Genomic DNA, 23,387 nt, shown 5'->3' with positions numbered 1-23,387 from the left:
CCCCACCCCCCGGCATCAGAAGAACTGGACAGTCCAAAACTACACTTGTCCGATAGCTAGAGGGGGATAACCCACTAACAAGAACATCTTTGGAAGACTTGTGGTCGAAAACTCTTCTGAGTGAAGAGGTACCGTTAACGCCTTATGCGCCAACTGGCTTGGCAGGAACTAGAGTCTAAAACACTTGTTTGTGTAGATTGTCTATGGATTCTCCAAATAGTAGATAGTGTTATTTGGGCCACATGACCCATATGGACGATGGGAGGGTACCCCATGATGTCTGGTGCTGCGTCGCCCCCGCCCAGCCTCAGGAGAAGTGGACAGCCCAAAACGACGCTTGTCCGATAGCTAGAGGAGGACGACACGCTAACAAGAACATCCCTGTAAGACCTGTGGTCGAAGGCTATTCAGAGTGAAGAGGTACCGTTGACACCTTATCCGCCAACCGGCTTGGCAGGAACTAAATTTAATTTAATCTAACAAACCCACTTGTTTGTGTAGATTGTCTATGGATTGTCCAATTAGTAGATAGTGTTATTTGGGCCACATGACCCGTATGGACGATGGGAGGGTACCCCATGATGTCTGGTGCAGAATCCCACCCGGCGTCAGAAGAACTGGGCAGTCCAAAACTACACTTGTCCGATAGCTAGAGGGTGATAACCCACTAACAAGAACATCTTTGGAAGACTTGTGGTCGAAAACTCTTCTGAGTGAAGAGGTACCGTTAACGCCTTATGCGCCAACTGGCTTGGCAGGAACTAGAGTCTAAAACACTTGTTTGCGTAGATTATCTATGGATTCTCCAATTAGTAGATAGTGTTATTTGGGCCACATGACCCGTATGGAAGATGGGAGGGTACCCCATGATGTCTGGTGCAGCGTCCCACCCGGCGTCAGAAGAACTGGGCAGTCCAAAACAAAACTGGTCCGACAGCTAGAGGGGGATAACCCACTAACAAGAACATCTTTGGAAGACTTGTGGTCGAAAACTCTTCAGAATGTGGAGATACCGTTGACACCTTATGCGCCAACTGGCTTGGCAGGAACTAAATTTAATTCAATCTAATAAACACACTGGTTTGTGTAGATTGTCTATGAATTGTCCAATTAGTAGATAGCGGTATTTGGGCCACATGACCCGTATGGACGATGGGAGGGTACCCCATGATGTCTGGTTCAGCGTCCCACCCGGCGTCAGAAGAACTGGGCAGCCCAAAACAACACTTGTCCGATAGCTAGAGGGGGATGACCCACTAAGAAGAACATCTTTGGAAGACTTGTGGTCGAAAACTCTTCAGAGTGTGGAGGTACAGTTGACATCTTATGCGCCAACTGGCTTGGCTGGAACTAAACTTAATTCAATCTAACAAACACACTTGTTTGTGTGATTGTCTATGAATTGTCCAATTAGTAGATAGTGGTATTTGGGCCACATGACCCGTATGGACGATGGGAGGGTACCCCATGATGTTTAGTGCAGTGTTCCCCCTGGCATCAGAAGAACTGGACAGTTCAAAACGAAACTTTTCCGATAGCTAGAGGGGGATAACCCACTAACAAGAACATCTTTGGAAGACTTGTGGTCGAAAACTCTTCAGAGTGTGGAGGTACCGTTGACGCCTTATGCGCCAACTGGCTTGGCAGGAACTAAATTTAGTTCAATCTAGCAAACACGCTTGTTTGTGTAAATTGTCTATGAATTGTCCAATTAGTAGATAGTGGTATTTGGGCCACATGACCCGTATGGACGAAGGGAGGGTACGCCATGATGTCTAGTGTAGTGTCCCCCCTGGCATCAGAAGAACTGGACAGTCCAAAACAACACTTGTCCGATAGCTACAGGGGGATGACCCACTAACAAGAACATCTTTGGAAGACCTGTGGTCGAAAACTCTTCAGAGTGTGGAGGTACCGTTGACACCTTATGCACCAACTGGCTTGGAAGGAACTAAATTTAATTCAATCTAACAAACACACTTGTTTGTGTAGATTGTCTATGAATTGTCCAATTAGTAGATAGTGGTATTTGGGCCACATGACCCGTATTGACGATGGGAGGGTACCCCGTGATGCCTGGTGCAGTGTGCCCCCTCCCCGGCATCAGAAGAACTGGACAGTCCAAAACGACACTTGTCCGATAGATAGAGGGGGTGACCCACTAACAAGAACATCTTTGGAAGACCTGTGGTCGAAAACTCTTCAGAGTGAAGAGGTACCGTTGACACCTTATGCACCATCTGGCGTGGCAGGAACTAAAGCTAATTTAATCTAACAAACACACTTGTTTGTGAAGATTGTCTGGGTAACTTGAGCGTTGGATTCAATCTGTGGGAGATTCATAATCGCCAAAATAACCTTTGAAGACAAAACCTTAAACTGTCATTGCTTAATGAATAAATCTTGATGTATATTGTTTAGAACCTATCTAGATTATATAAATCTAGATGTTCTAGATTTTACTTTTATGTTTTTTTTTAATTTTACAATGAAGTTTGAAATACTTTTAGACATTTAAAAAGTCAGTGACAATTATGACACCGTCATTCAGCCAAGGCCCCATGGCTGAATGACAGTGTCATATATTTGTATTAATTTAAAAAAATTTCCAAAGAATAAGTTTTCAAAGAAAAGTAAAGAGCTCTATTAAGCCAAAATTGGGCAGAAATAAAGTCAAACAATCATCCAAGCGTAAAACTACCACAAATCACCATCAACAATTAAATGAAACTCAAAACGAACAGAAATTATAATAAATAGCCAAGTCAAACTCAAAAACGAACAAAAGTTAACATTACTAGGACTGACATCCCCCATGCCTTCTCAAGAACAGAACATAACTTAGGCTTTGCTGAAAAAAAAAATGACCGTGGATTGTCAGTTTAATCTACCTATACTGATATTTAATCCTTAAAATAAAAAAAATGATTAAAAAAATCTTTTTTATCTATTTAAGTAAAAAAAGTGAAAACATTTAAACATATTTTGTTTTCAGTAAATCGCAAATTATGTTCTGGTCTTGAGAAGGCATGGGGATTATCAGCCCTACTAATGTTAGTTTTTTCTCTCATTTCGAGTTTGGATCGACTATTTATTCTAATTTCTGTTCCTTTTTGGTTTCATTTATTTAATGATAGTGATTTGTGGTATTTTTAGGCTTTACTTGACTTCATTTCTGCCCATTTTTTCCAAAACCCCCTGTGGTAGAACGACGGCTTATTTTTTTATTTTTTTTTTTTTGCTGAACCCCACTCCAGTCTGCACGCGTCTATTTCCATGGATGACTTGATCTAGGCATATATTAAACCTTAAAATTTAAAAAAGAAGAAGAATAAGCTCTTTGTATTCAGTTGACCACAAGATTGAAGACGCCTGAATAAAACATTCAACTTTATTTCATCAATGTAGTTTAAATAATAATTTTTTAGTCCGATATTACTGAATTTGTGGTAAATTCATTAAACACAGGTTCCTGACAAATGAAGCAAAGCGCGGTAGTTATGCTAGCATATAGAGGATGGGATTACGAAATTGTTCTAAAGACGGCGCCTCCCTTGGACTCTCCCCAGAAATTTTCAGTCTTATCCTCTTTACACTACCTTTTTTACACTACCTTAAGTCTTCTTCTTTTTTAAATTTTACTAACACTTTTTTAGGGTTCGATTCTTTTATATCTTTTATTATTTTGGAAAATTTCCTTTTTGAGGTAATGTCAACGTAATCTAAATATATATGTATATATATATATATATATATATATATATATATATATATATATATATATATATATATATATATATATATATATATATATATATATATATATATATATATATATATATATATATATATATATATATATATATATATGTATATATAGAGCTCTTTACTTTTCGTTGAAAAGCTTGTTTAGTGGGAAAAGTTTTTTTTAGATGAATTTCTGTTCGTTTTTTATTGACAAATTCACTTTCATGAAAAAAAATTTATATCTTTTCGGTTTTTTTTTCTATAATAATCTATAGTTTTGCATATTAGCTGGGGACTGACATACCCAATATCTCTAAAGACATATCTTCTGGACCGTTCTACTATGCTGAACAAAACAGTTGTCTCAAAATTTTGACTAGATGTGTTTAGGAAATCAATCAGCCTGAGAGGCTGATTGCCCTTCAATCTCTTTTTACTCTTAGAAAGGACCCCATAACTTTTAATTTTGAATTGAATAAGCTCCTTAAATGTTTCAATGATATTTCTAGCTATTATAGAGTATTTCTGCCTATGTTATTGCTTATATACCTTTCTAAAACCATACTTGTATACAGGTGGACTGTTAAACTGAAATATCCCATAAATACTTCATAATGGATTTACCTTAATACTTTTCGCGTCCTTAGTTACAGTAACTATAGTTGTAGTACTAAAAGCATATACATAGTACATTCTGGCTAGTCCAAATCCTCCACAACTTACTCATAAAGAACTAACTTAATAATATAAGTTATTCTTGATATATTGCTTTGTCACCTTTTGGAAGTTCACATGCTCATAGTTTGTTTTGATTTAGTTCAACGTCCACCTAAATACTTCTTATATTTGATCACTGAAGACATTGTTATATTCTCTTTGGACTATTGGCTACAAAATGGCTGTCTCACAATTTTGAAAGAATGTGTTCGGTGAAAAGAGGATATCAGGAAGAGGGTGGGGGAGCTATTTTCTCTCCATCTTGCTTGAATTTTAAAATGGAACTAGAAGTATACATTTCCAATCAAATGAGCCCCCTCAAAAGTTCACAAGACCACCTCTTCACAAAAACCTTACATCCCCCCGGGCATAACTTAAAAAACTTATCCCCATACTTTGGGGGGTTGTGTCAACCCCAAAGACCGTGTTATGGGATCTTTGAACTATTTTTAAACCAATGGCTATCTTAAAATTTCTATCGGATGCATTGGGTGGAAATATGGCGTGGGGGGTGTATAGCTGCCCTCTGATAAATTTGACTCTTAAAAATGACTCTTCGACTTCCGATTTCCAATCCAACGAGCCCCTCCCATGTTTACACGACCACAGTTCCATAAGAACCTTAAATTCCCTCGGGGCATACCTTACAACTCTTGCCCTGAGGAATGTGAGGGGGTTCTCATACTCAAAGACATAATTTCTGGACTTTTAAACTACGTCAAACAAAATAACTATCCCGAGATTTTGACTGAAAGTTTTTGGACAAAAGATGGGCGTGGGGGGGTGGTTGCCCTCCAATCACTTTTAACTATTAAAGAAGGCACTAGCCCTTTCAATTACCAACCGACAGAGCCCTTTTCGAGGTTTCAACGACAACAAATGGCCATCTTAAAATTTCTATCAGATGCGTTTCTGGAAAACACGACGTGCGTGTGTCTAAGGGGGGGGGGCTATTAGCCTTCTGACCACTTTGACTCTTAAAAAGAGCACTATAACTTTTGACTACCAATCCAATGAGCCCTCTTTGAAGTTTATACGACCACCATTTCTATAAAAACCATACATACACCAGGGCGTAACTGACAACCCTTGACCTGAGGGCTATATGGGGGGGGGGGTTATACTCAAAGACATAATTTCTGGACTTTTTAACTACACTGAACAAAATGGCTATCTCAAAAATTATGATTGAATATGTTTGGGGAAATGATTGGTGCATGGGGGGGCTGGATAACCTCCAATCACTATTGACTGCTAAAAATACCAGTAGAACTTCTGATTACCAATCAAATGAGCCTCCTCTGAGGTTTGTACGACCACCCTTTCTATAAAAAAAAACCTTATATCCCCACAGGGCATAACAAAAATTCTTAATTAAAAGAAAAAATTATTTTAAATGTTTTCACTTTTATAACTTTAATAAATCAAAAATTAATTGTGATTTTAAGGAATAAATATCAGCATTATGTATATTTAACCGAAAATACACATTTTTTTCAGTAAATTCATTGAATTTTTTCAGTAGAGTACAAATTATATTCAGGCTTTTAGAAAGCATAGAGTTTAGAACCCTACTCAGATTAATTTCTGTTCGTTTTGAGTTTGACTTATTTTAATTTCTGTTTCTTTAGGGTTTCACTTATTTATTGATAATGATTTGTGATAGTTATATGCTTGGTAGATTATTTGATTCTATTTTTGTTCAATGGAATCCTTTACTTATTTTTTGAAAAACTTATTTTGTGCAAAAATTTTCTTTTATTAATTCTTAAAACAGTCCATTAAATACTCTTAAATAGCCTTCTACTTTGCATTTATTAGCTTGTAATTGTTCCTAAAACTACCCTTAAATAATTTAAAACTAAATACCCTTAAAATACCCTTAAATACCCTTAAAACTAACCTTAAATCCAGCAAATATTATCTTCTATGAAAAAGAAGACTAAGACGTTTTTTGTGGCAGCTTGAAATATACTTATATATTTCATTGTTCCTTTTTTTCAACTTCAAACGTTCATGCAAATCGTTGGCAAAATAATTGTCGCCAACAATTGGAGTGGTGAAAACGTGTTTGTAAAGAGATTTTTCTAATAATGAGAGTGAGGTTCCAGGAAATTTAGAAAAGTCAAAATTTAGAAAAAAAATAAATCATACTTCATTACATTCAGAAAGTTTCTACTTGTTGGGTGTTCAGAGTCGCATCCAGAAGCCGGAAGAATAAGATGGAACAGGACAAGAAATTTAAGGATTTTGTTTAACTAGGTCTTTTTAGCCGGAAGAATAAGATGGAACAGGACAAGAAATTTAAGGATTTTGTTTAACTAGGTCTTTTTTAGGGATTTAATTTAGCATGAATTTAAATGAATTCATTTTCGTTAACAATAACAATAAAAGAAATCATAAAACTGACAATTTACGTTGTACAGACAAGGGGGATTACTAAGCGACATATTTCGGGGGGGGGGGGTAAATAGAACGTACCAACTTGCTGGTAATTTAAATGGCTGATGGCCAACAATTGGAGTGGTGAAAACGTGTTTGTAAAGAGATTTTCTAATAATGAGAGTGAGGTGGACAATTATTTTTCCAGGAAATTTAGAAAAGTCAAAAAGTAAATAAATTAAAGACTATTGAGTGTTAGCAAGTAAATACCGCAAAATGGCTTTCCAAAAATTTCTACTGGGTTGTAATTATTCTTGCCCTCAAATTCTTGCCCTTTTACCCTCGAATTGCCCTCAAAGCACCAAGTTGAAACTCATGTAAAAAGAGATAGTTTAAAGTTTTTGGAATGAAAGTATAAAAAGTTCACCTCGATGACACCACTAGCGTCTAAACTGCTTCGCAACACCAGTTTTACATTACTTGGTTTTTCCAATGTAGAAATGTAGACAAAGTTCTTTGTACAAAAGGTTACGAAATATTTGTTTTTCCAGAGTAATCGCCTGCAAAGAAAGTATGACAATAATTGGATAGTAAATTCATACAAGCAGTACCAAAATGAATCAGTGGAGGGCTCAGAGGGGGATAAATGAGCAGTACCTCCATATGCGCGAGGGCAGTTAGCTTTACGTAGTTTTAACTTACATTTATAGAAGTTGAGTAGGCTAACACAAAAAGTCACAATAACTGCACAATTGTGCTATTTCAGATTGAAATATTTCAAATATAAAAGATGAGTGACATTAAATAATGAATTGTGGATATTGGATTTTTTATTATTATTTTTCTTCTACATTTTGTTTACCTACTATTTTAATTTTTATTCGAGTCATTTTTAGTTCTTTTTTTTCCTTTTTGTAGTATATAGGAAGTACGCTGCTTGTCTGGCTATATTTAGAATATTCTTAATTAGTCGATTAAATCAGGTGTTCCGTGGAATTTCACACGACCGCAAACACTCGTAGGTTTTCTCCAGCGAAATAGTTTGTTTTTATTTATTTATTTGTGAATGCTAAAAACAAAATTTTATATTAAACTTGAAAATAATTTTTGGCCTCCCTACAAAGTTTGTCGAATAAAATAAATGGAAAACATCCTTGTAGCAGCTCCCCGTCCAAAAATAGTGGACCCAGTTACCCAACTGAACAGAATATTTTTTTTTCTTTTAACTAGAATAAATGGTAGCTAAAGAGATACATGATACAAATGATACAAAACATTCTTTACCCACGAACATGAAAATATATTTTTTATTAAAATCCTTAAATATTTTGTCTTTTCATATAAAAAAATTCAAATAAATTTTATCTTTATTGTTATTTATACTATTTCCCTCATTTAGGTCCAATTTGAGTTTTATCAACTGGTTTATTTGGAAATAAATCTAATATTACGTAAATCCAGCATTGGGATATTACACGCAAAAGTTTTGCCTATTAATAGTAACCTAAACATTGTAGCTGCTCCACCTAAAATTCATATTTGACACTTTCCCGCTTCATACATAATTGCTAAAAAGTGTTTGTTAAGCTGTTTCCAAAAGAAGGATCAGCAGTGCAATGTTTGTCCATTTAAAATTCCGCCCTACTGATCTAGACTCTTCTGCTGACCCGCCCCCCCCCTGTGAGAACAGTTTAGCAAAGGATGGTTGGCAATTATATAAGAAGCATGAGTATGTCTCATACGGCCTTAAACCGTGACAGCAATAATATAATCTTTGAAGCAACCAGTAATTTTATGCATTTCAAATCTTTTTGGTACATTATTTAAAGTATAAAGGACACCAAAATAAATAAAAAACTTCCCACTAGACCTATCTTAGGTACATTCATACCGGAAAATAGTGATTTACTTAAATTTTGCCTTTGGTTTTTTAGAAGTTTTTCTTTTCATTCCTGAATTCACGGTGCCAGGTATAATTAGATATCTGATTTGCCACTAGTCTTTTATAGAAATTTTAGATGATTATTCAATCTTCTTTTGAAAAAGTCAACAGAGAAACTTTTATGGATAAATTTTCCTTAAAGATTATTCCAGATCGAACTGCCGCTTCGAATGAAGCCGTTCTTCAAGTACTCAGTATTGGCGTGCCAACTTCAAGATAATTCGACCAAGCTGTGTGCCTTCGTGTCTTTCTTGTCAGTTTGACGAACACAATACGAGGAAGCTCTGGGGAAGGAGGTGAGTCTATATACTTGTAGAAAACAGCCATCGACGCATCATCAAACCTCTCACTAACAGACTGAAGAGAGTCGGGAAGAACGACTGACCCTGCCATATTCGCTATATTCTGGATCTATTGCATTGGTACTAACAACCTTTTTGGAGCACCAGCATACAGCGGACATCAATACTTGGCGATGGGTCCGATGAAAGACTTTAAAGTGGGATGATCTAGCTGAGTGGTAAAAGGTTATTGCAGCAAAGGGTGATTCCCAGCTTTCTTGCGTAGTTTTTATTTACTGACTTTTGCTCACGTTTCTTTTCTTTATATTTGGTTCCCGCTACTACTAAACTACATAACTTTATATAAAGTTATGTAGTACCGTATCCAAGCGAGTGAAGGAGGCTACCGTGTTTAAGACCCTTCCAAAAAAAAGGAGGCTACCGTATTTAAGACCCTTCCAAAAAAAAAAAAATTCTCCGATCTAAAATTGGTCGTCAAAAAAGCAGGTAAACGCAAAACCTTATTTGAGATCATTGGAAAAAGTCCTACGGAAGTTAATCCTATCTTCTTCATTCTTTCAGTGCCTCCACCCTCCTAGAACAAAAATCTTGGATAGAGCCCTTCCAGGACTTACGAGGTTATTGCTACATCCTTCCTTAGTTTTATTCTGCATTAGAATCACTACATTAAAAGTTTTAATGAGCACAATTTATCGTGAAAATCAATTTTTTCGTCAATCAATCTTTTTTTTTTACAAGACGGAGAGTAAACAGAAAACAATATGTGCAACTACGAATGCTTCAGAGATACTTAATAATGAAAACTAAAAAAAAATATGTATAAAATCAGCCAAAATAAGCTGAAAAGACCTGACACCAAACAACTTAAGAACAAGCCGCTTTCTTTTGAAGGTTTAATTGTCTTTGAGAATCAATATATTTTGAAATTTGTCCTTGGTACATATTTTGTTGTGATGTCCTTGGTACTTTGAAATACCTAAATTCCAACAATAGTTCAGTGTTATTAAATATTAATTAAAAAGACTTTTTCCACAAAATTAGTTTTTCAAAGAAAAGTAAAGAACCCCATTAAACAAAAAATGAGCAAAAATAAAACCAAATAGTATACCAAGCTCAAAACTTCCACAAATCAGCATCGATAAAAAAATGAAACCCAAAACGAACAGAAATTACAATAAATAACCGAGTCAAACTCGGTTTTGGTTTGACCGAGTCAAACCAAAAATGAACGAAAATAGAATCAAACCAAGCATACAACTAGGCTGCCACAAATCAGTATCAATAAATAAATGAAACCCGAAGCGAACAAAAATTAAAATAGATAACAGAGTCAGACTCAAAACGAGCAAAAATTAACATAAGTTGGGCGAAAACCCCTATGCTTTCCAAAGGCCAAAACATGATTTGCACTTTACTGAAAAACATATAAATGTTCTTACTTTTATAACTTTAATAAATCAAATAATTTTAACATTTTGATTACTAAATATCAGTATATGTATATAAAACTGACAATGCACATTCATTTGTATTTTTCAGTAAAGTGCAAATTTTGTTGTCTACTTGGGAAGACATAGGGGTTTTGCACCCAACTTATGTTAATTTCGGCTCGTTTTGAGTTTGACTCGGTTATTTGAGTTTGACTTTCGACTATTAAAAAGGGTACTGGCCTTAGAATTTCAAATCGAATTAGCCTTTTTTGAAGTTTCTACGATAACGCCTTCTATAAAAACCTTATATGCGCCCAGGGCATAACTTAAAACCCTTGCCCTAAGAGCTGTGGGGGAGTGTCCTTCTCAAAAACATATTTTTTATCTGGAAATAATCTAGCCTACTCTAAACAAAATGGCTATCTCAAAATTTTGATTGGATGTGTATGGGTGAATGACGGACGTAGGGGGGGGGGCTATTTGCCCTCCAATCAGTTTCGACTATTAAAAAGGGCACTAGCCCTTTGAATTTACAGTCAAATGAGCCCCTTTTGAATTTTCTATGACAACGCATTCTATAAAAACCTTATATACCCCAGGACATACTTAAAACCCTTGCCCTGAAGGTTGTTGGGGAGTGTCCTCCCCAAAAACATATTTTCTATCTGGAAATCAACTACGCTGAACAAAATGGCTATCTCAAAATTTTGATTGGATGTGTTTGGGGGAATGATGGGCGTGGGGGAGGGGCTAGTTCCCCTCCAATCACTTTCGACTATTAAGAAAGGGAACTAGCCCTTTGAATATCCAATCGAATGAGCCTGTCTTGAAGTTTTTACGACAACCCGTTCTTATAAATCCTTGTATTCCCCAGGGCATAACTTAAAACACTTACCCTGAGGGTTGTGGGGGAGTGTCCACTGGGGGAGTGTCTTCCTAAAAAACACATTTTCTATCTGGAAATCAACTAGCCTACGCTGAACAAAATGGCTATCTAAAAATTCTGATTGGATTTGTTTGGGGGAATGATGGGCATGGGCGGCTAGTTGCCCTCCAATCACTTTCAACTATTGAAAAGGGTACTAGCCCTTTGAATTCCTAATTGCATGAGCCTGTTTTGAAGTTTCTACGACAACGCCTTCTATAAAAACCTTATATGCCCCAAGGGCATAACTTAAAACCCTTGCCCTGAGGGTTGTGGGGGAGTTTCCTCCTCAAAACACATTTTCTATCTTGGAATCAACTACGCTGAACAAAATGGCTATCTCAAAACTTTGCTTGGATGTGTTTGGGGGAATGATGGGCGTGCGGGAGGGGCTAGTTCCCCTCCAATCACTTTCGACTATTAAGAAGGGAACTAGCCCTTTGAATTTCCAATTGAATGAGCCTGTTTTGAAGTTTGTACGACAGCCCCTTCTTATAAATCCTTATATGCCCCCAGGGCATAACTTAAAACCCATACCCTGAGGGTTGTGGGGGAGTGTCCACAGGAGGAGTGTCCTCCTAAAAACATGTTTTCTATCTGGAAATCAACTAGCCTACGCTGAACAAAATGGCTATCTCAAAATTTTGATTGGATGTGGTTGGGGGAATGATGGGCGTGGGAGGCTTGTTGCCCCCCAATCCCTTTCAACTATTAAAAAGGGCAATAGCCTTTTGAAATCATAATCGAATGAGCCTTTTTTGAAGTTTTTACGACAACGCCTTCTATTAAAACCTTATATGCCCCCAGGGCATAACTTAAAACCCTTGCCCTGAGGGTTTTGGGGGAGTGTCTTCCTCAAAAGCACATTTTCTATCTTGAAATCAGCTACGCTGAACAAAATGGCTATCTCAAAATTTTGATTGGATGTGTTTGGTGGAATGATTGGGGGGGGGCTAGTTGCTCTCCAATCGCTTTCGACTATTGAAAAGGGCACTAGCCTTTTGAATTTCCAACCGAATGAGCCTGCTTTGAAGCCTTGCCCTGAGGTTTCTGGGGCAGTGCCCTCCTCAAAAATATATTTTCTATGTGGAAATCAACTACGCTGAACAAAATGGCTATCTCACATTTTTGATTGGATATGTTTGGGCGAATGATGGGCGTGGGGGGATGGTGGGCTAGCTGACCTCAAATCACTTTCGACTATTAAAAATGACACTAGCCCTTTGAATTTCCAATCGAATGAGCCTGTTTTGAAGTTTCTACGACAACGCCTTCTACAAAAACCTTAAATGACCCCAGGGCATAACTTAAAGCCCTTGCCCTGAGGGTTGTGGGGGAGTGACCTCCTCAAAAACACATTTTCTATCAGGAAATCAGCTACGGTGAACAACATGGCTATCTCGAAATTTCAATGGGATGTGTTTGGGGGAATGATGGGCGTGAGAGGGAGGGGGGCTAGTTGTCCTCGAATCACTTTCGACTATTAAAAAAGGCATTAGAATTCTCGATTTTTAATCTAATGAGCCCCTTTTGAAGTCTTTACGACGACCCCTTTTATATGAAGTGGCTGGCTTTAAAGAAAAAAATAATAAACTGTACATTGTGTCAACATTGATCTCATATGCCCTCAGGGCATAACTTAAAACAAATGCCCCGAGGGTTGTGGGGGAGTTTCCTCCTCAAAAAGATTTTTTCTATCTGGAAATCAACTACGCTGAACAAAATGGCTATCTCAAAATTTTGATTGGATGTGTTTGGGGGAATGATGGGCGGGGGAGGGGGGGGGGCTAGTTGCCCTCCAATCACTTTTGACTATTAAAAAGGGCAATACCCACTCCCAGTTCAAATCGAATTAGCCCTTTTCAAAGTTTCTTTACGAAGTTAGACAACTCCTTCGATACAAAGTGCCCGGATATGGAGAAAAAAAAAAACACATTGCGGCCACGTCGTTCTTTACTTAGGCAGCGCCAGCGCGCTGCCTATGATTAGTGGTATTTAAAAGACAAATCATAGGTAGCGCAACAGCGCTGCCTATGTTTTTTTTATTTGTTTCTTTCTTTGTTTAGACCATGGTCCTTTGTATCGAAGGAGTTGTCGTAGGAAGATTGAAAAGGGCTCAATCGATTGGAAATTGAAAGGGCTTGTGTCCTATTTAATAGCCAAAAGTGATTGGAAGGCAGCTAACACCCCTTTCACACCAACCATTTCCCCAAACACATCCAATAAAAATTTTAAGGTAGCCATTTTGTTCAACGTAGTTGAAAGATCTGGAAAATATGTCTTTGAGGAGGACACTCACCCCACAGCCCTCAGGGCAAGGGTTGTAAGTTAAGCCCTGGGGGCATATAAGGTTTTATAGAAAGAATTGTCGTATAAACTTCAAAAGTGGCTCATTTGATTGGAAATTCGAAGGGTTTGTGCCCTATTTGGTAGTCGAAAGTGATTGTAGGGCAACTAACCCCCCTCTCACGCCTACCATTTCCCCAAACACATCCAATAAAAATTTTGAGATAGCCATTTTATTCAACGTAGCTAAAAGTTATGGAAATTAGGTTATTGAGGATGACAATCCCCCCCACCCCAAGCCCTCAGGGCAAGAGTTGTAAATTGTGCCCTGGGGGTATATAAGGTTCTTATAGAAAGCTTCGTAGAAACTTGTCATAGAAACTTCGAAAAGGGCTCATTCGATTGGAAATTGAAAGGGCTAGTGCCCATTTTAATATTTGAAAGTGATTAGAAGGCAGCTAAGCCCCCTCTCACGCCCACCGTTTCCCCAAACACATCCAATCAAAATTTTGAGATAGCCATTTTATTCAACGTAGCTAAAAGTTATGGAAATTAGGTTATGGAGGATGACAATCCCCCCACCCCAAGCCCTCAGGGCAAGGGTTGTAAATTGTGACCTGGGGGCATATAAGGCTCTTATAGAAAGCTTCGTAGAAACTTGTCGTAGAAACTTCGAAAAGGACTCACTCGATTGGAAATTGAAAGGGCTAGTGCCCTTTTTAATAGTTGAAAGTGATTGGAAGGCAACTAAGCCCACTCTCACGCCCACCATTTCCCCAAACACAGCCAATCAGTATTTTGAGCTAGCCCTTTTGTTCAACGTAGTTGAAAGTTCTGGAAATTATGTCTTTGAGGATGACAAACCCCTCACACCCCCCAGGGTAAGGGTTGTAAGTTATGCCCTTAGGGCATATAAGATTTTTATAGATAGTCTTTTCGTACAGACTTTAAAAAGAGCTCATTCAATTGGAAATTTTAAGGGATTGTGCTCTTTTCAATTATTTCTTTGAGGATTACAGATAGCGTCGATTTTTTAGATAGCGTTGTCGTAGAAACTTCAAAAAGGACCCATTCAATTGGAAATCGAAAGGGCTAGTGTCCTTCTTAAAAGCCGAAAGTGATTGGAAGGCAACTAACCTCCCGCTCATGTCCACCAAAAATTCTTTTAAATGTTTTTATTTTTATGACTTTAAGAAATCAAAAATTAATTGAGATTTTAAGAAATAAATATAAATATAAGGAATGAATATATGTGTATTAAACTAACAATGCACATTTTTTTTCAGTAAATCCATTTTGTACTTTATTTCCAGTAAAGTGCAAATTATATTCTGGCTTTTAGAAAGCATAGGGGTTGAGAACCCTACTCATATTGATTTCTGCCCGTTTTGAGTTTGACTCTTCTATTTATTTTAATTCCTGTTTGTTTTGAGTTTCATTTATTTATTGATGCTGATTTGTGGTAGTTGTATGCTTGATAGTTTGTTTGATTCTATTTTTGTTCATTTTGGTTTAATGAAGTTCTTTACTTTTTTTTATAAAACTTATGTTTGTAGAAAAAGTTTTTAACTTTTTTAGCTAAAAAAAAAAATAACGCACGGTCCTTTAGTCGGCAAACAGAACCATATAAAAACTGAATTGCTTGCAATTGAAGCCAAATCTTGACAAAATTAAAAAAATAAACTTTGAAACATTTAGGACAAGGTAATTTAGGCCGAATCATAATCGAGTATATTTACTAAGTATTCTTACCAAGTGTATTTACCAAGTATTTCAATTATATTTGCCAAATTTGAACGAACCTCAGTCTCTGTTCTAAGTTCCAAGTTTGCTATCATCAGCAAAAGCAACAAGAGTGTATTCTGAAGGTGAATTAATAATATATGGAAAGAATTAGGATGACACTGAAGATAAATAAATACCTTTTGATTGGATATGCGAGCACAGATGGTCCATTTCCTCTTCCTAGTATTATAAAAGGACTTTGAGAACATGATGTTGCCGAAACAACGAGAAATTCCTGGGGAATATCACTGATTTTATTCATTTTAATACAGCTCTGATCCAAACAAAGCTCGTAGACTCTGAAATTAAAAATTCTTGCACTATGTGGAATGATAAATCACTGCTTTGAATTAAGACACTAGATTTTCGTCAACAGAAATTACTTAGTATCCTTTCCCCAACGACGATTCCTACCGGGAGTTTTTCAAACATGTAAAAAACAATTGTAATTTTACATTTGAAAAGTTCAGAATAACAAATTCAGAAAAATTATTGAAAAACATGTCAAAAATTGTTGTTGAGGGGTATTTGATTTCAGTCAGCACGAAAAGTACCAAGACAGCCTTGGGGATGGGGAGAGAATTTTATTTTTCCCAACTGTTTAGATATGCAAGAATTTGTACTAATTACATCGATTTTAGGAATAGATGTATGTTACTTAGCAAGAAGCTAATCGTAAGAGGTTTTTCCGCCAATAAACTTGCTTGGCAATTTAAAAAGCTTTGTTTAAAGTATAATCAGCTTTTACAGAAGTATAATAAAAGTTATCAAGATATCTTGAATGATATTTTACGGTAATTTGCTGAAGGAATCTGGTTTATCTTCCCGGTAGCTTAGGGCAGATTGCGACACAAGTGGTAAAGATTAAGGTGTGATATTCGGAATTTAATTCTTAGAATTTGAGTGAGAGTGAAATTGTTCCGGGAGGAGGGCTAGTGCTATTTATTTATTTGTATTTAAATCGGCTGAAAGCGTTGCTCTCAGTGTTATTTGAATAGTTCTGGTATAAGCCGATACTCAAAAATAATTATGTCTGGGGTATTTATATTTACTATGTTATATTGAATTTTTCTGCAATTTTGTTGTATGATTAAGTATTCACATAGGTTTGTGCACGTACATTAGCGATATGCCTAGATTATGGCCATCGTTGCACTAAAGCTTATATTGCTCCTCTGTCAAATGACAATTTACAGCGCACGAATTTTACAACAATGCTTGAGAGCATCCAAACTTAGATGTGTTTCTTTACTGATTGTATACTTCCCAGTAAAATTAAAGGTGATCAATGCTCTTAGGTAAATATAATGTCTTTTGGTAGATATATAAGGTGCATATATGCTTGCCAAGTGGGTTCGCTGATACATTGACAGTGATACTTATTGTAAAGTCGGGTACAATGATATAATTTGCCGTGCTATAGTAATTGAGGGACTTGGTTTTCGGTTTGTCGAATATGGATAGCAGTTGTTGTGCGTTCCAAATTGGGACACCTCTGAGACTATAGGATATGTCTAGTGTGTTCTAGATCGCGTAAATGGAATATCAAGTGCCTCATTTGATTTCAATGTTACTAATCGATGTTGGATTAGACAGTTTTTTTTTTTTTTTATGTTTGTTTGTAGCCATAGCTACATGAGCTTCGTCAAGTACATATATATAATACTACTATACTGTTCTAGTTTATCGCCGAGATAATAAATTAGCATCAGTATCAATTATGGGTACTAAGCTGCCTGAGGCAAAAACTGAGCACACTCCTCCATCCTAATCAATTCAAAGATTCCCTCTTTACACCCTGTCAAGAAGTTCAAATTTTCCATTAAATCCATTTAATGGAACACAAAAAAAAACTCAAAAGACACAGGTTACACAAAAAAAACTTAAAAACGCATACAAAATTTGTTTATGTCCATTTTTGTTACGTTTTTGAGTCAGACAAACATTTCGGAGGGGGGTTTGACCCCTGTAATGACCACTGAATCCTTTTGTTTCACATGTTTGACCACTTTAATCATTTTAGCTGCTAATAATCTAATCATTTTTCTCAAGCTTATCCTCCGATTCTTCCAAACTTTTCTAGCTGAGAAGAAGGACCTTCGGCTTGGCTATTCTACTTATAGCATCCTCACTGCACCTAACGACATCACTACTAATACTGCGTAGGTGAGAGAAACTATCCACTTGATCTATCGTTTCGCAACCCAACAGCACTTTTTCACCTTCATTTATTTCTACTTTAAGCGACTTAGTTTTCTTAATATTAGTTTTCAAACCTATTCTTGTCACTCGAAAATCTTAAAGTCGCCAAAAATGCATTCATTTTGGAAACCTTTTTATCTAGGACACTCAAATCATCTGGATATTCTAGGCCTAAGGGAGATGTAACTTCCCAGTTTATTCGATACTCTCCCATAGCCTTTTCCGTGTTCCTCGGGACAGTGTCCATCAGAATGGTCAATATAAACGGGCAGAACGCAACCCTGCTTGACTTCTGATTCAATTAATTAAGAAAAACTTTTCCACAAAATAAGATTTAAAAAAAAACTTAAGAACTCCTTTAAACCAAAAATGAATAAAAAATAGAATCAAATAATCTACCAAGCATACAACTACCACAAATAAGTATCAAGAAATAAATAAAACCCGAAACAAACAGAAAACAAAATATATAACAGAGTCAAACTCAAAACGAGCAGAAACTAATATGAGTAGGATTCTAAACCCCTGTGCTTTCTAAAAGCCAGAATATAATTTGTACTTTACCGAAGAAAATTCAAATGAATTTACCGATAAGAATGTACACTGTCTGTTTAATATGCATTTGCTGATATTTATTCCTTAAAATCTTAATTAATTTGTGATTTCTAAAAGCTACAAAACTGAAAACATTTAAAAGAATATTTTTCAGTAAAGTATTAAAGTATATTACACACTTCAGTACAGTTTATTACATTCAAAAGAATTTTTTTCTTTTAAAAGAATTTTTGTTATCTTCAAAGATATAATTACCAGATCTTTCAAATACGTTGAACAAAAGGGCTATCTCAAAATTTTGACTGGAAATGTTTGGGGAAATAATGGTCACGGGGGGGTGGCATTTGCCATCTGATCACTTTTGACTAATTAAAAAGGCACTAGTTCTCTCACTTTCCAATCGAATGAGCCCTTTTTGAAGCTTCTACGACAAAACTTTTTATAAAAACCTTATATGCCCCAAGGGCATAACTCATGGCCCTTGTCCTGAGGGCTGTGAGGGGAGGTTTGTCATCCTCAAAGACATAATTTCCAGACCTTTAAACTATGTTGAACAAAATGGCCATATCAAAGTGTTGATCAGAAATGTTTGGGGAAATAATGCAGGAAAGGGCAATAGCCCTTTCAATTTCCAATCGAATGAGCCCTTTTTGAAGTTTCTACAATAATTCTTCCTACAAAAACCTTACATGCATCCAGGGCATAACTTACAACCCTTCCCGTGAAGGCTGTGGGGCGGAGGGGATCCTCAAAGACCAAATTTTCAGAACTATAAACTACGTTGAACAAAATGGCTATCTCAAAATTTTGATTGAATGTGTTTGGGGAAATGGAGGGCGTGAGAGGGGGACTAGTTGCCCTTCAATCACTTTCGACTTTTAAAAAGGGCTCTAGCTCTTTCAATTTCCAATTGAATGAGTCCTTTTCGAAGTTGCTACGAAGTTTCTATCTTAAAATTTTTATTGGATGTGTTTAGGGAAATGGTCGGCGTGAGAGGGCGGTTATTTGCTCTCCATTCACTTTCTACTATTAAAAAGGGCACTAACCCTTTTAATTTCCGATCGAATGAGTGCTTTTTGAAGTTTCTACACAACGCCTTTCATAAAAACCTTATATGCTTCCAGGGCATAACTTACAACCCTTGCCCTGAAGGCTGTGGGAGAGTGTCTTCCTCAAAGACATGATTTCCAGATCTTTCAACTATGTTGAAGAAAATGGCTATCTCGAAATTTTGATTGAATGTGTTTGGGGAAATGGTGGGTGTGGAAGGGTGTTAGTTGCAGTCCAATCAATTTTGGCTATTAAAAAGAGCACAAGCCCTTCTAATTTCCTATCGAATGAGCTCTTTCCGAAGTTTCTACGACAACTCCTTCGATACGAAGTGCCCTGGTCTAAAAGATCCCAAAAAAATAATACATTGTGCAAACATCGTTCTTTACTTAGGCAGCACTATTGAGCTGCCGATGGTGGATGCAGCAATATTGTTCTCTTACACAGCACCAATCACTGTAATGTATTTATCTGGTGTATCATACAAGAATATGGCTTCGCTACAGCTCTTTCATCGGTTCAATCAAACGCTTGCTCATATTCAATAAAATTGAAAACTAAAGGGGTTTGATGACTCCGGCACTTCTCAATTATTAATCTAAGAGTGAAAATTTGGTACATATCCCTCCCTTCTTATAAATACTGTGTTCATCTCTTAAAACTGTATCTATAATTATCTATACTGTAATTATTATGACTATCTATATTATCTATAATCTTTATCTAAGTCTGAAAAGTAGCCTCATACTAATTAAGTTGTTTCCAAAATAAACTTAACTAAAGCCTCTATAATTACCACACACAGCCTTTACTATTACTTTTACTTTATTTTATTTTATTACTTTATTTTATTTTATTTATTTTATTACTTTTATTTTATTACTATTACTATTACTTTCCTTATAAAGGGATTTAGTTAAAGTTTCTTGAAAGTCCCTACGTACTTCCCCTCATTCAAACATCACACTCAAAATCTTCAGTAACTTATCTCTAACTTCTCAGCCACCATATTTTGAATACTTATTTACCAGAATATCATCATCTGAGGCATGATTATTTTTTAATCCTTTTAGAACTATCTCTACCGAATCATTCTAGTAATTATGAACTAATTAGAATGAAACATTTGATTAGGTATTAATTAGTATGCACTAAGAAAAAATAATGTAATTAGTAATATCTGTTATTTCTTATCACAGCCTAATATACGGACCAACCCACTGCATATTCTTCTACGACTGAGAAGGTCTAAGATGAGAATAGTTGCAGAAGTCATATCAGAATTTATAAATCTTGGGAAACATCGTTCCCGAATAGAGAGGCCTGAATCCACATTATTCCAACAATGCAAGATCGGTACCGTGGAAACAAGAAGATATCTAATAGAATGATGTCCTGCTAGGATTATACACCAGCTTGAGATATTTCATAATGTCTTTGTCAAGCTGGAAGACATGGTGAAGGAAGAAGAAGTCTCACAGTGGGCTAGATTTATGGCAAGGATGGGGAGGCAAAATCCATCATTGCCCCGCCCCCCAACCAAACAAAAATTGAGCAGAGTTTTTGGGGTGTGTGGGAAATTGGCCTTGAAGGCTTGTGTCTCAATCCAGGGATAGTGGGTCTTTTCCCATAATAACAATAATAATAATAATAATATCTAATAAACATGTCAGTAGCATTTTAATAAGTTTTTCACACTCTTCCCATTTAATTATAAATGAAAAACCAGTTGAGACAGAATCTGAGTATTTAAATTTCAAATCCAAAAATAATTTCCACAGGAAAATACACATTTTGGCTCAAAGTATTTAACCTGTTTGTTTTCTTTTAATTTGCCTACAATTTTTTTTTCTTTTTTGTTTTCCATTTGGTTTTCAATTTGTTTTTATACTTGAACTAAACACTTCATTTTTTTCATCTTTGAAGACGTGAAAATCTTTGAAGACGTGAAAATCACTTCATTTTTTTCATCTTTGAAGACGTGAAACTCCTTCTTATTTTCCCCAAGACTTTGATATTTCAGTCCTGGTGGCATTAATTTCTGAAAATGTAGGAGGAGAGCAAAGTACATTTTCCAACTTCTAGGGGAGCAATTATGTTGTTTTCTTTCAGTTTTGTCACCGAAAACACCAAAAAAAGGCATTTTTCAATGAAAATACCTAAAAAAAAATACCTCAAAAGACTCTGATATTTCAGTCCTGGTAGTGTTAATTCCTGAAAATGTAGGAGGAGAGCAAAGTACATTTTTCAACTTCTATGGGAGCAATTATGTTGTTTTTCTTTCAATTTTGTCACCGAAAACACCAAAAAAAAGCATTTTTCTATGAAAATACCTAAAAAAAATACCTAAAACGACTTCGATATTTCAGTCCTGGTAGTGTTAATTCCTGAAAATGTAGGACCAAAGCATATTTTTCAACTTCTTAGGTAGCAATTATGTTTTTTTCTTTCAATTTTGTCACCGAAAACACCAAAAAAAGGCATTTTTCAGTGAAAATCCCTAAAAAAAAATACCTAAAAAGACTTTGATATTTCAGTCCTGGTAGTGTTAATTCCTGAAAATGTAGGAGGAGAGCAAAGTACTTTTTTCAACTTCTAGGGGACCAATTATGTTGTTTTCTTTCAATTTTGTCACCGAAAACACCAAAAAAGGCATTTTTCAATGGCAATATCGAAAAAAAGGTATTCTATGAATTTAGGGTGGGGGCAAAAAATCTAGGAAGCAAGTCCAGCCCCCTCCAATTGACGCCTATCTTCAATCCTAAGCTTTAGGATCTTTGAAACAGCATATATATTAAATTCTACACTCAAAAAGTAGAACAAATACATATGTTATCATTATCTAATATCTTGCGGTTCTTTTTTTTAAACCTAGGTATTTTTTTCAAGTGAATCTTGGGATATTGTTAAAACCTCAGTCGCAGTCTTAGTCAAAATTAGTATGAGTTTCGAACATTAATTAAACACCTTCAAGAAAATTCAGTAAAACGCAACTATAATCCAATAAACCACAATTGATGATAATTTTTATAAACTAAAAATTGCTGCATTTGCTTAGTTGTTTTGTAATTGACAATGCGGCAACTTATAAAAAAGAGGAAACTTACGTCTGATTGAGGAATAAAATCACATTGTTGCCACAAGGATAGGAAGTGAGAAACGGGCTGAATGTCATCCCAGTTGGCAATGACGCTTTCGCTAAAATTTTTCCGCTGTCATCAATACAGTAAAAATTCCTGTTTTCTGTAGAAAGAATGAAATTTGTACCCATCCAAGCACAAGAAATTATTGGCGGCGATTTAGTCGATCGATGGTGATGCTGAAAAAGAAAATAAATTGTTTTTCGAGCACACACACATACACACACACACACACACACACACATATATATATATATATATATATATATATATATATATATATATATATATATATATATATATATATATATATATATATATATATATATATATATATATATATATATATATATATATATATATATATATATATATATATATATATATATATATATATATATATATATATATATATATATATATATATATATATATATATATATATATATATATATATATATATATATATATATATATATATATATATATATATATATATATATATATATATTATATATATATATATATATATATATATATATATATATATATATATATATATATATATATATATATATATATATATATATATATATATATATATATATATATATATAATATATATATATATATATATATATATATATATATATATATATATATATATATATATATATATATATATATATATATATATATATATATATATATATATATTCCAGCTCAACGCTGCGGTTGGCACAATATGCTCCAATGCAAAGTTTTTCAATAAAAAGATGTACAAAACGAAAATGGTTATGCAGAATCTGCCTAATACCTCTCTTTTTGGGCCCGTGGCAACATCGTTTAAAAGGGTCAAGCGAATAATAATCAATGCCTAAAATCCTAGTACATTTGCTATAACGTTACAAGCGTCAATACGAC

At 35.4% G+C, this 23,387-nt stretch overlaps 1 protein-coding gene across 1 annotated transcript in view; it reads right to left on the bottom strand.

Moving 5' to 3' along the window:
- The window catches only part of LOC148947222 (intraflagellar transport protein 172 homolog), a 214,545-nt gene that overhangs the window by 182,656 nt on the left and 8,502 nt on the right, over positions 1 to 23,387 (bottom strand). The window contains exons 5-7 of the mRNA XM_089096541.1: positions 22,431 to 22,642; positions 15,654 to 15,815; positions 7,274 to 7,406 (exon numbers count right to left, since the gene is read on the bottom strand). Of these exons, the coding sequence (XP_088952667.1) occupies positions 7,274 to 7,406; positions 15,654 to 15,815; positions 22,431 to 22,642 (507 nt within the window). The remainder of the gene's footprint in view (positions 1 to 7,273; positions 7,407 to 15,653; positions 15,816 to 22,430; positions 22,643 to 23,387) is intronic.

This window comes from Artemia sp. Qi Xiang Cuo, chromosome 11 (genome assembly GCF_049724085.1).
Source record: "Artemia sp. Qi Xiang Cuo chromosome 11, ASM4972408v1, whole genome shotgun sequence".
Lineage (NCBI taxonomy): Eukaryota > Metazoa > Arthropoda > Branchiopoda > Anostraca > Artemiidae > Artemia > Artemia sp. Qi Xiang Cuo.
Note: the sequence above shows the minus strand (reverse complement) of the source record. Positions and strands in the feature narration are given on the sequence as shown.